Source organism: Liolophura sinensis, unplaced genomic scaffold (assembly GCF_032854445.1).
Source record: "Liolophura sinensis isolate JHLJ2023 unplaced genomic scaffold, CUHK_Ljap_v2 scaffold_145, whole genome shotgun sequence".
NCBI classification, from domain to species: Eukaryota; Metazoa; Mollusca; class Polyplacophora; order Chitonida; family Chitonidae; genus Liolophura; species Liolophura sinensis.
This window is the reverse complement of record NW_027018084.1, coordinates 33,520-45,441: the sequence shown is the minus strand read 5'-3', so window position 1 is coordinate 45,441 and position 11,922 is coordinate 33,520. Positions and strand designations below refer to the sequence as shown.

The 11,922-nt window shown below is 41.4% G+C and overlaps 2 protein-coding genes across 2 annotated transcripts; one reads left to right on the top strand and one right to left on the bottom strand.

The window, feature by feature from the left end:
• The first annotated feature begins 147 nt into the window (after positions 1-147).
• On the top strand, positions 148-8,411 carry LOC135481485 (monocarboxylate transporter 12-like). The gene is made up of 5 exons (XM_064761296.1): positions 148-352; positions 2,360-2,503; positions 3,108-3,926; positions 4,481-4,531; positions 7,729-8,411. The coding sequence occupies exons 1-5, from the start codon at positions 148-150 to the stop codon at positions 7,953-7,955; spliced, it is 1,446 nt and encodes a 481-aa protein (XP_064617366.1). The 3' UTR covers positions 7,956-8,411.
• Positions 8,412-8,504: 93 nt separating this feature from the next.
• LOC135481484 (galactosylceramide sulfotransferase-like) lies at positions 8,505-9,647 on the bottom strand. Its single transcript, XM_064761295.1, has one exon. The coding sequence runs from the start codon at positions 9,645-9,647 to the stop codon at positions 8,505-8,507; it is 1,143 nt and encodes a 380-aa protein (XP_064617365.1).
• Between the last annotated feature and the right edge of the window lie 2,275 nt (positions 9,648-11,922).

Genomic DNA, 11,922 nt, shown 5'->3' with positions numbered 1-11,922 from the left:
GCCAGGGTTGGGTGTACTTGCATAAGATGCTGATCCAGGCCTGCTGAACCCAGCACCATCCTCGTTTCGTTCCTTTCCCACCCCGCCCTCTGATCGGCTCCTGTTCATCCCACACCTCAGTACAGGCGGACCGAGGGTTGGTCCACGATGGTCCTCCGGGACAGAGCGCATGACGTGGACCGCGGCTGGGCCTGGCTTGTCATGGCTTCGGCAATCCTTGCTGAAATCATCATTGCCGTGTTGGTGTACAGCTTAGGCGTCATACAGATCGTCCTGCTAGACACGTTCGACGAAGGACTGGTGAAGACATCCTGGGTTCTCAGTATAACAACTTCTCTAGTCAATTTAACAGGTAAAGACGAAGTAAAGATTATAGTGCAACAGTGCAACAAAAGTACCCCCCCCCCACCAAAAACGTTGTTTGATATCTCCCTTGATATGTACCAGATCGCAATGAAATTTTGCACACATCATCACTGTAATCCGGTGGACGTGGTATATCAAATATTAACGTGCAGGTGCAGTTGTGCGCTAATGGGCATGCGCAAACTGAAAATCGGTCCATTTTGAAAATTTCACAAGCTAATCCTTGATACACCACGTCCGCCGGATTACTGTGATAGTGTGTGCAGAATTTCATTGCGATCTGTTACATATCAAGGGAGATATCAAAATACGTTTGGGGGTGACTTACTTTTGTTGCACTGTATAGTTTAAATAGGGATACTCCTTATGTATTACAACAGCGGACAACATATACTATTAAACCCCGGTGATTCTCTCTCTCTCAAAAAAAAAAAACCTGTTGAATTTAACAGAAAGTATGTTGTCTATGCTAGAATGTACTCTGTTATTGAAGAAGATTATTCTGTTGAATATAACACACATATTCTATTAATTCATTCATCATTCATAATCATTCTATTAGACTAACAGGGTATTGTGTTAAACATAACAGAGTACTGTGTTATAACAACAGAATACAGTGTGGCATCACTCAGACAACACACTCTCTGTTGAGATTAACAGATTAACAGATTAATTAACTTTTTTTTTTCAATGTTCATTATCAACCTTTATATTCAAAACATCATGTGAAAAGGGCATTTTTAGGAGTCTGTGGCATTTGGTGCCTCGCCACACAACAAACAAAGCTGGGCCAGTTTCGTAAACCGGCATGTCTTAAACCTTTCAATATTTATTTATTTATTTCACTGGTGTTTTACGCCTTACTGAAGACTGTTTCACTTCTACGAGAGCGGCCAGCATTATGATGGGGGAAACCTGACTATCCGCAGGCCGCTGTCAGACTCTCCCACGTACGCCCGGAGAGGAAGCCACCATGAGCTGGACTTGAACTCTCATCGACAGCACTGGTAAGAGACATTTGGGTAATTGCGCCGCGCTGGCGCGCTGACTACCCCCGGCCACGGAAAACCTTCCAATAATAACGATTATTACTATACCACATTTTATTGAATTGATACCGTTTGATGTGGATGACCTCTATTTTTGCATGAAACTGAAGATATTTCTCTACTGTTCCAAGGGCCTTCAAATGTCAATGTTGAATCAGTTGGTTTCTGATGTTATGTGTGGTTCCACACTTTACGCTGAGGTAAGTAGACAGGTGTGATTGGTTTCCAGTGGGTTCTGCCCGATCTCCTCCACCTAATAACTAGAGCACCGTCATATAAGGGGGAATGCTTGCATGCCGTATTCACCGATCGAATAATAAATAAATAAATGCACACAAAACTAAAAACAATATATAAAAACATGTATATGATATAACATTTATTTAAGACCATTAGAAATATAATCATTGGAGCAGCCTGTGGATGGTCGTATGTTTCCCCCAGGCTATGGTCGATTTCCTCCCACCGTAATGCTGGCCATCGTCGTATAAGTGAAATATTCTTGAGTATGGTGTAAAATATCAGTCGTTTAAATAAATAAATTAACTTTAAGTCACTGGATATATTATGCGAATTTGTGGACTCCATAATTTATCATTAATATAGCTCGCAGATTCTTCGTAAGAGTGTCACAATCTCTTACAACTGTGAACAGTGTCAGATGAAGTGTGCAAGGCCGTTATAGCAGTGTCAACTCAGACGTATACATTAGCTTTGCACTATTGTGGGTATCATACTGCTATTCTTCGTCTTAACTTTACCCCCGTATGTGTGTAGGTCTTCCAGCAACCTGCTGATGGTCGTGGGTTTCCCCCCGGAATCTGCCCTATTTCGTCCCATCACAATGCTGGCCGCTGTGGAATAAGTGAAATATTCTTGAGTACGGCGTAAAACACCAATCAAATAAGTAAATAAATCAATAAATAACTTTACCGTCGTAGGTCCGTTGGTTGGATTCTTGACAAACATGACCAGCTGTAGAACGTCCATGATGCTCGGTAGCCTCCTCATCTTCATCGGCTGTACAGCCAGTGCATTTGTCACAAGACTGGACCACCTGTACGTCACTCTCTCCTTAATGACAGGTGAGATAGCCAGCAGAAACCCAATGGAGCCTTAATGTAATACATGACACTGTCCGTAATGACAGGTGAGGTAGTCAGCAGAAATCCATGGAGACTGATTCTAAAAGATTAGTCTGTCCTTAATGTCAGGTGAGGTAGTCTGGAGAATCTCATGGGAGCCTTAATTTAAAACATCACACTGTCCTTAATGACAGGTGAGGAACTTTAATCTAAAACATAACACTGTTCTTAATGACAAGTGAGGTTGCCCTTACAGACGTACTGAAATATTACCGATAGGCCGTTTAGCCATGACCATTCATTTACTCTTAAACCTCACCGTTTCCTTACAGTGACAATTGAGATGCGTAAAACTCACGTACGTGTTGGTCGAAAGGACAATGTTAGGTGAGATGAGCGCTAAGACTTATTAATCTGAAATTGAGCTGAGCTTTCGAAGGAGAAATAGTGGAATCATAAAATAGTATTACACTGGAACTCATTACAGGGCTACTACTGTAACACTAACATCTACCTCTCCGGCCTGCGGATGTGGTCAATGCCACGTTAAAATTGCCCACTGTTTTCCATATCATCAGTCACAAGAAACTTGTTTGTTTTGCAGGCCTTGGCTCTGGTATGGTATTTGCACCTTCTGTGGTGATAATAGGGTTTTACTTTGACAAGTACTTAAACGTGGCCATCGCCCTGGTCATGACTGGAGGAGGAATCGGTATGCTAGTTGGTGCCCCGCTGCTTGGATTCTTCGAGAACGTTTTCGGCTGGCGTGGAATGTTCCTGATGTTAGCTGGGATCAGCGCCAATCTGTTCGTGTCTGCCATGATTATTCATCCGAACAGCGTGGAAAGATCCCATTGGGGGAATCGTGCTGATCATTCCGACCACCCAGGAGCCGTCACGGAGAAACCTCTGGATGACCCCCCTTCTGGTCCGGAGTCTCACTGGAAGAAGACGATTAAAACTTCTCTGAAAGTCGTCCTCAGCCTGCCCATGCTTTTGTTTTGCAGCAGCATTTTCCTGTGGAGTATAACCGTTTCCTGGGTGAACATGTATTTACCCAGCTACGTCATGTTCAACGGAGCCACCATGACACAGTCTGCGCTTCTCTTCACAGTCATGGGCGTCTGTAACATTGTCTCGCGACTTCTCACTGGATTTACTGTAGCCTTCGTGGACAAGTTTATTTTATATTGTGCTTCGTTTGCCGTAATAGCTGTCTTGACAACAGGCTTTCCCTTTGTTTCTCCCTCTTTAACGTTGTCCATGGCATTTGCTGGTCTAATGGGACTCTTTACCGGAGGACCTTACGTAGTGCTAACGCCAATGACGAAAGACTTAGCAGGACTGGCGCACCTTGCTACAGCCTTCGGCGTCGAGATGATGGTATCGGGAACTGGCTACTTGATAGGACCGCCCGTGGCAGGTAACGAAATCAGTTGAAATAACAAACGGCATTTCCGTCTTCACGCCTAATGGTTTTAAAGAAATACTTCACAGTAACCTCTTTCTTGTTGTCGTCTACATGCTAAGCATAGAATGTATTGAACAATTACCCTCATCCTTTCCCTTGGGCTCTGTCCGATTTCTTCCCACCATAATGCTGGCCACCGGCGTATAAGTGAAATATTCACCGATCAAATCAATGAATTACCCTTATCTGTTAGAACATATGTTGAACATCATACGATAGCGTTAAACCACAGTTAATTGTGCCATGTAACATTAATTATCTATACTCAACACAAATGTAAACGCGCGTTCACAACACTTAGTACCGTATTTCATTAAATATTTACACTATGCATGAGATTTAAAACTTAATCTTTATCGTAAAACTTTATTTGTATTTATTCCACCATTAAAACTAATCGTCAAAGTATCGGAAGTTTTTTAATTCGACGATAACTAATGATCAAATAAATAAACTAATTAATATTTATTTATTTTTATTCCCAAACATTAATTTTTGTCTCGCAGCTCTCTTGACGGAGTCTTCAGGGTCTTACCTATACAGCTTTGTGTTTGCAGGTAAGTTAAGCACGCATGACGTTTAAGCCCGGGAACTATTTGCTTAGCAAAAATTTATTCGCGGCACTTGCCTCGAACACTTTACTCTCGTCTGCAGTGAACTTTTCTGTAAGTTTTTGTCTTTTGTGGAGCTGCGCCAAATATCAAAGACATTCATGCACAATGTTTTGTCGTGTGCGACGAACGAAAGCTATCTTCTTTCAGATAGTGGGCAATGCGCAAGCTTTTTCAGGTCACATGATCTGCAAGATGGCGGTCCACAGCGACATGATAACAGACGCTGGAAGATAGCCTAATTTGGTTGAATTGTGGCCATGCTGTCCGTGCTTTTATGATGTTCGCTCCATAGATTTCAAAGATCGGGATAAGATGATATCGCCACAGGAAGAAATCGCCGGTAAACTTGGTCAAACTCGTAATGTTTGCATTTCTATATTCATAACACACAGATGTCGGCTTTGGTCGTCTGCTATTATCATGTCGTTGTGGACCGCCATATTGCAGATCATGTGACATGGAAACGCTTGAAAGGAAATAGCTTTCTTTCGTCACACACGGCATGACATAATGCACAAATGAAAGAAATTATCAAACACGTTAGATATTGGCACACCTCCACAAAAGGCAAAAACTTACGGAAAAGTTGACCGCAGACCAGAGTTAATTGCTTAAGGAAAGTGCGACGAATGAAGTTTTTGCTAAGCACATAGCTCTCGTATGCGCCGGGCTTAAATGACGGTTTGTTTACTGAAAACAAAATGGGCGACGTTTATTAAGAGACATATGCATTTACATTAACAGATATAATAAAACTGTAATTGATGTAAATTCACAGGGTAAATTTCACTGGTTACGTGTGAGCATTTGCCAGCTATCACACTGTCGCCGCTGCTCTGGTTTTTCTCTCTATGCTGTACGTCTTAGTTGTATTGTATTCCTGCATGCACGAGAATCCTGCTGGTGGGCTAAGCATCCCCGAGGCCTGTCCCCTTTGCATCGTTTTAATGTGATTGTATGTTAAATATAATGACGACATAGCATTTTGAGTAATTCTCGACCAGTGATGTACCATCGCTGTATCTTTTTTTACCTAGTTCAGCTTTAGCCATGGTGCTAGGGATAATTTGTATAATTTGCAACTTTTTAAATAAATAGTTAGAATAAAATGGTAACTGAGGTAAACTGACAAGAGGCGGTATTTCATAGGTTACGTGTGAGCCTCTTTACTAATCTATAATCTGGCAAAAGCAAGAGCTGAAACTCTTGGCCGCCAAGTTGAAATTATTCAGGTAGCCTGCTTGGCTCCTTGTCATGATTGAAGGAACCCTCGTGTACTGTGTCGACCACGGCACCGCTTTGTACAGAATCCAGGACAAAAGCTCTGTGAGGCTTTTTGTCCACCGGGGCTTTTGTCCGTTCCCCTCTGCACATCATAATAATCAATGACTGTCATGACTTGGGGGGTAGATGGGGGGGGGGGGGATTCTGGCATACTGTGTCGTCCACGGCACCGCTTTCAACATCATACTTGATCAGTATGGCTTTCCGTCATGAATGGAATGGAACTTCGCCTACTGAGTCGTCCACGGCACCACTCTCCACACACGACAAGTCCTTGCCCAATTACGTTCTATGTCATGATTGGGGGACCCTCGCCTACTGATTGGTTTACAGCGGGTACCTTTTTGACTATATCTTGTTGTATTATACTAATGTTAGTAATACACAAACACCCGACGGATTTGCAAATTATAGGATGTATATTTAGGCCTGCAGGTACCAGGTGTCTAGCCCTTTTATTTCGTAATTTGATGCTCAAAACAGCTTGTTTCTTCAATGTTAACATGCCTATAGCATGCCCATAGTTTGCCTTCACAATGAATTATGTGTGCTTCGGGCAAGAATAACACCGTGTGGAAATGTTACAAAGGCCATGTTCACTTTTGCTCCCCGATGTCCACACTCTATTACGTAGACCACGACAACCTTCACGTGCAACGTGACGTGACAGGTCGAACGTCACTCAGATCACTTTTTCGGCCGTGTTCATTTATAACCACATGCGACGTGTAAAATACCATTGACCCCACACGTCACATATTTGAGGTGGTTTATTAATTATGTTCGCGATCCAGATATGTAAGGAAGGTCGTGGCATACATTTAGTAGGACTGAGAAATGAGAGATGTCAACACGACTTGTTACCCTTAAGACCTCTTTTGAAAAAAAAAAATTACAATGAAAGCGAAGCCAAAATGAATGACCCCATTCTTCCATTATGTAGAAGTAAAAGATATACATAACCTCGCTAGCAGGCTGAAATGTTGCAGTTCTATTGGGTAAATACGAGTATCGCTGGTATTATGCAGGTGTCAGTATAAAAAATAAGGGCACAAACTCAGACATGCCGAAATCGGCTGGTGTTGTACTTCAGGAGGTCGTCAGGTAGCTGCATCGGTTTCCTCCACCAATAATTCAACGCACGATCGTATAAGTGGAATATTCTTGGGTACAACGACAAAAACCAAAGCCCAAAGAAACAGGAAGATTCTGCAAAACAAACTGTATTTTGTACCGCATGTACCACAAATCAAATGAGATGATAACCGTCTTGGTTTATACACGTATCGCATCCAGCGTCCTCTGTTTTGGGTGCGGCTTACAGTCGGAGCCTTTGTCCTGTACCTAGCGAAGTGCGGTGGGTTCCAACAATAATATTCCCACAAGATAAATGAAACATTGAACACCAGACAACTCAAAGAAGAAATGAAATCAGATCGTATCTAAGTGGTCTTTCCCTTACAACGCTATATAACGATTACTAACCCATACGTCTAGCGGGTTTGACTTTTTTTACCAATTAATTAAGTACCGGTACACACTTTCGGTGGAGATGGCAATATTTATGGAAATGCACGAAGAGTTAAATATGTAGATTGACGTTTAATCATCGGGCACTCATACGTGTATTAATTTTTCCCTGAGCACGTCATTGTTCAGACATCATGTTATTCAAATCTCTGAACGGCTTGGGGGCGATTTGATTGGATAAGACATGATAGGTTTGCCTGAATGCAGCCTTGTTTTCATTCAACCAAGTTCGTAATGCCCAACAGATGCCTACAGTAGAGTATTAACCATTCTAGTAGTTAGATGATGCAGAAGTCTGTAACCACCAGTTGTAACGTCTGTTGCAGGTATCTCCTGTGCATGTAGCGCAGTCCTGGGTTTCGTTCTCATCAAGTTCAAGCACCCCAGGATCGTCGCGGAGTTAGAAATTTACGACCCGGAGTGTAAAAGCCCTCGCCATTCGCGGCCCAGCAGTGTGCTATACGCGAGCCAGTTGTCTACACCAGGAGGTCCGTCCCCTTACCTCGAAATGCGACCGAGAACTGTCGAACTGCTGGTTCCCAGCGCTGATTAACAACTGGGCACAAGACGAGAAACATTTAGTGTATAGCGGATACATACTTTCTTTCACTGTGGACTCATTGCTTTGCATTACATACAACGTTTTCATTATGACTGTTTCTCATTTTAATAGGCAATGTAAACAATATTTTTTTCTGACTAACATTAAAGTCAACACCAAGTTTTGGTGTTCTATATTTCAAAGTAAGTATGTGGCCATGTACAAAAAACTGTTTGTTTCTGTTTCCTGAAGGAGAGAAAGGTTTTGTTTCTTCACTAATCCCTGAAGTCACGCCGAAATATAGAATACAAAAATAGTTTTTCTTGTGTTGTTTTTCAGCTCTGGAGCTATGGTATCTTGGGAAAAGTTTCTAGAGACTTCGAGTAAACCTCATTGTCTCCGCTCCTTGTCACCGAGTTTTTCTGTCATTATCGACAACTTTGGTCATATCTTTGTGAAATATTGGTAATAGGTAGATAATAAATATATATGCCAGATACAAGTGATAAACGAATTACAAATCCACCTTAATATTTTAGCATAGATGCTCAGAGGTTTTTTTTATTCATAATTACAAAAATTGGTCAGACTTTGTTGACGTCGAATGTCCTGTAGCACGTGCCGTCCACGTGTTGCCATCCACTGACAATCCCTGTATGGAACTTTAAATTTCGCAGAAAATTTACTAGACGCAATTCTCAGCGTCTGGTTAGAGTTTGGACTTCGGCAAAATTCCACGAATTGTCGTTGAATAGCACGGAACAATGAGAGTTCCTGTTGAAAGTCTTCCCCTTCGGTTTCAATGGATCGTTGAAGTTTACTAAGAAAGTGTTCATACAAAGTGTAGTCCGCCATTGACCAGTTTTTTAGGTTCTCTTTGTCCTGTGCAGTAATATTTACAACTGGCTTTTTTCTGTTCTCATTTTGGACCATATATAAAATATCATTTGTCGTCCAGCAGAGTTTACGTTTGAGTAACACCAGCGACTCGTCAAATTTCTCCAAAATCAACACCATTGCAAATCTGTCATCAACTTCTGCGATTTTTTGACGGATTTTATCAACATTTCGAAAATAACTCGGAGCTAAGCCAAAATATGACATCATTGGGTTATGGGTGAAGAATCGATAACCAGATTTGGGTTCATATTTTACAGGGTCGAGTAAATAATTTTTTACTTTGTTTTCTCCAGGAATGTTATAGTTCAGGTAATAGATGGTTGAATATAACTGGTCCATTGGTTCTCGTAACAGAGAAACGAAGACAACATCAGCAGGAAAATATCGTTTGAAATTTGCGTAACCATAGATCACGTGATTGGCCATCAAATCGCAATATTTGTTCGCATTTGGTAAGTAAAACCTTCTGAACGTGAGTTTGTGTTGGGTGTCTTGAAAACCTGGCCTTGGAAGCAAAAACCTGAGACCTCTGGAATTTCCAAATCGCCAAATGAGATAGGTCATCGTGCTGCTTCCGGTTTTGGGGATTCTGACGTATATCACGTGACGTTTTTCCTTACACTTGGCATGCGCGTTGCTATGGGACTTTTCAGGAGCTGTTGTGAAGGATGACGCGGATACTTTAGGGGGAAGAGTAAACACTGCGCTCTGTTTGTCGCGATCAGACCAAAGACCCTTGATAATTGAGCGTGTTAAACTCGGTGTCGCCTTGGAGAAGTAGCAGGAAACTGTCTCTGACCGCATAATGGCTATCATAAGGAGCATCACACATGTAATCAGGCACACGAACATCCGACGTGAGGCGGCATTTCTGTAATGAAATCACGTGGCTATACCAACCATGATGAATATTGGTTTAGAAACTGTTTAAATTCATTCTGTATTGCAAACAGAATCAAAAAAATTTTAACAAAAAAAGCTAACTGATGAACAGGTTTTAGTCAAAGCCGGTATGTAATACATTAACAGTAGAAGTTTAGTTTTACATTCTGCTTCTAGTTCGTAAAAAAGAGGACATATCCTGTGTTTCGACAAATTCTCGATTAAAAAATATGATAAAGTAAATGATAAAGGTATTAAGCTTTAAAAAGCAGCTAATAGGGGAGTTTGGAGCCCAACTGTATCATGAGACCTTTGTCATTTGTGCCTCTGGAACAGGGTGAGGCATATTTTTTTAGCTGCTCTGTCCAAGGTGATGAAGTTGTTTTCACAAGATGAATATATCTAAGGATATCCTTTGTTACAGTTGGCACTATGCTGTTGGCTAGTACACATATGATATTCTTCCGTTTTAAAACGGAATTCCGTTTTTTATATTCCTGGATTCTGATCTTTAAATTACAATTCCGTTTTTTAAACATGGATATTTCTTGCAAATATTTGCGTTATTTTCTAGACCCCTCGCCAGGCGTTTTTCGAGGGGATATCAATATGAATTGATCTTGTTTTAACATATAAAATGAATGTTAACAGGGTAAATCCTCCACAATTTGCTATTTATGCATTAATGTAATAAATATGCTTAAAACTATATTATTTCGACTAAAAGAAATTAGACAGCATCATTTGCAAGATTAATGAGGAATGACAGTAATCACGTTTTGTTTTCAATGATCAACTTATGATTGCTGCGTCATGACGAAATCATTTCCGGCAACGCAGTGTCGTCGGCAGTCAAGGGCAGCAACTCTCCTTTGTTTCATTCCCATCCGGTGGTATCGTACTGGACACAGACCCCCATTACACCTTCCGTTTTTCAGTAGGGTAGTTCTGTGTATTTTAGGGTGTAAAGTCTTTTTTTTTGCTGCCAGCCTGCCGTTTTTGGTGTACAGGTGCATGCTTGGTATCAAAATGATGGAAATTGTCTAAGCTTTGGGCAGGTATGAGTTTTAATGATGAAAGTTTGAAATTCTGAGGGAGAGGACACAAGGAGACAGGTGGTGATGAGGCTGCGAGTGACTTTCCCATCGGGGTTGCTAGCCACCCCTCCCAGCTGCCGGCATAGAAAGGTTCAGATTTTGACGGTCAACCTATTTCAAGATTTTTATGGCTTCTTTCTCTAAATAAAGCGCTGTGGAAATCTGTCTCAGCTACATTAAGTATGACGTTGACCACCGTACACTCTCCTGTTATGGCTTGTCCCAAGAGGACAAAGCTAAAGGCCCCGTGGGGCCTTGAGTGTCAAAACAATAGGGTTCCAGTTGTCTAGAAAGCATATAGTAAAAGGTGACGGATCTAGACGTTGTCATTTACATGTCATGTCTACAAGCGTTGTGTTCTTTATTTGTTAAATGTAACTGTTCTCGCCACGGTAAAGCTATGATATGTGACGTAAAACACCAATCATTCAATCTAAGTCTAAAGTATGTCGAGGAGGATTCCTTTTTTTTTCTGCCTCAGAAACATGTCTGCTAGTGAAAAGTATGGCTTTAAAACCCCCAAGAATAGCGGAGTTTCGCGCTGGAACTCTTTTGTAATCAGAGGTAAAAACAGCCCTACTGTGTCATGTGACTTGTGAAAAATGTTGTCAGACTTTGTTGACTTTAATGTACCGATCACCAGCTGTAACTATACACCATGCATCTACTTGACTTGTATGTATACTTTTACAGCACTCGGACTGCTAATAAAAATGAGACGATGCCGAGCTTTTACAGCACCGTGGTTACTTAACTACGTACTTAACTGTAAATTTACAGTTATGGGAGAGCTGTTTATCAGCAGTAAAAAAGCGCTGTAGCCCAAATCTAACAAATTTTACAGTAAAAACACACTGATTGTTATTACAGTGTAAGGACTTAGATATCTTAATTATACCATAAATCCTGTAATTTTACACGTTTACTTCAGCAATCAGCGGATAAGTCGTGATACCCGATTGCGTCCCCCTATGCGACAATGTTGACAGCAGACGTTCTCTAAACAGCATTAAGTAGCGATACATACCTAACCCAACGTCGTCTTACCGAGTCCATGCTTGAGTGGGCAACTGAGAGCAGGCCCGTAAGAACACACGCTT

What these genes read in the sequence shown, in the direction of transcription:
- LOC135481485 (XM_064761296.1), top strand. Translation starts at nt 148, where the DNA reads ATGGTCCTCCGGGACAGAGCGCATGACGTGGACCGCGGCTGGGCCTGG. An exon ending in CACTCTCTCCTTAATGACAG is followed by an intron (nt 2,504 to 3,107) that starts GTGAGATAGCCA and finishes TTTGTTTTGCAG; the next exon opens with GCCTTGGCTCTGGTATGGTA. An exon ending in ATACAGCTTTGTGTTTGCAG is followed by an intron (nt 4,532 to 7,728) that starts GTAAGTTAAGCA and finishes CGTCTGTTGCAG; the next exon opens with GTATCTCCTGTGCATGTAGC.
- LOC135481484 (XM_064761295.1), bottom strand. Translation starts at nt 9,647, where the DNA reads ATGCGGTCAGAGACAGTTTCCTGCTACTTCTCCAAGGCGACACCGAGT.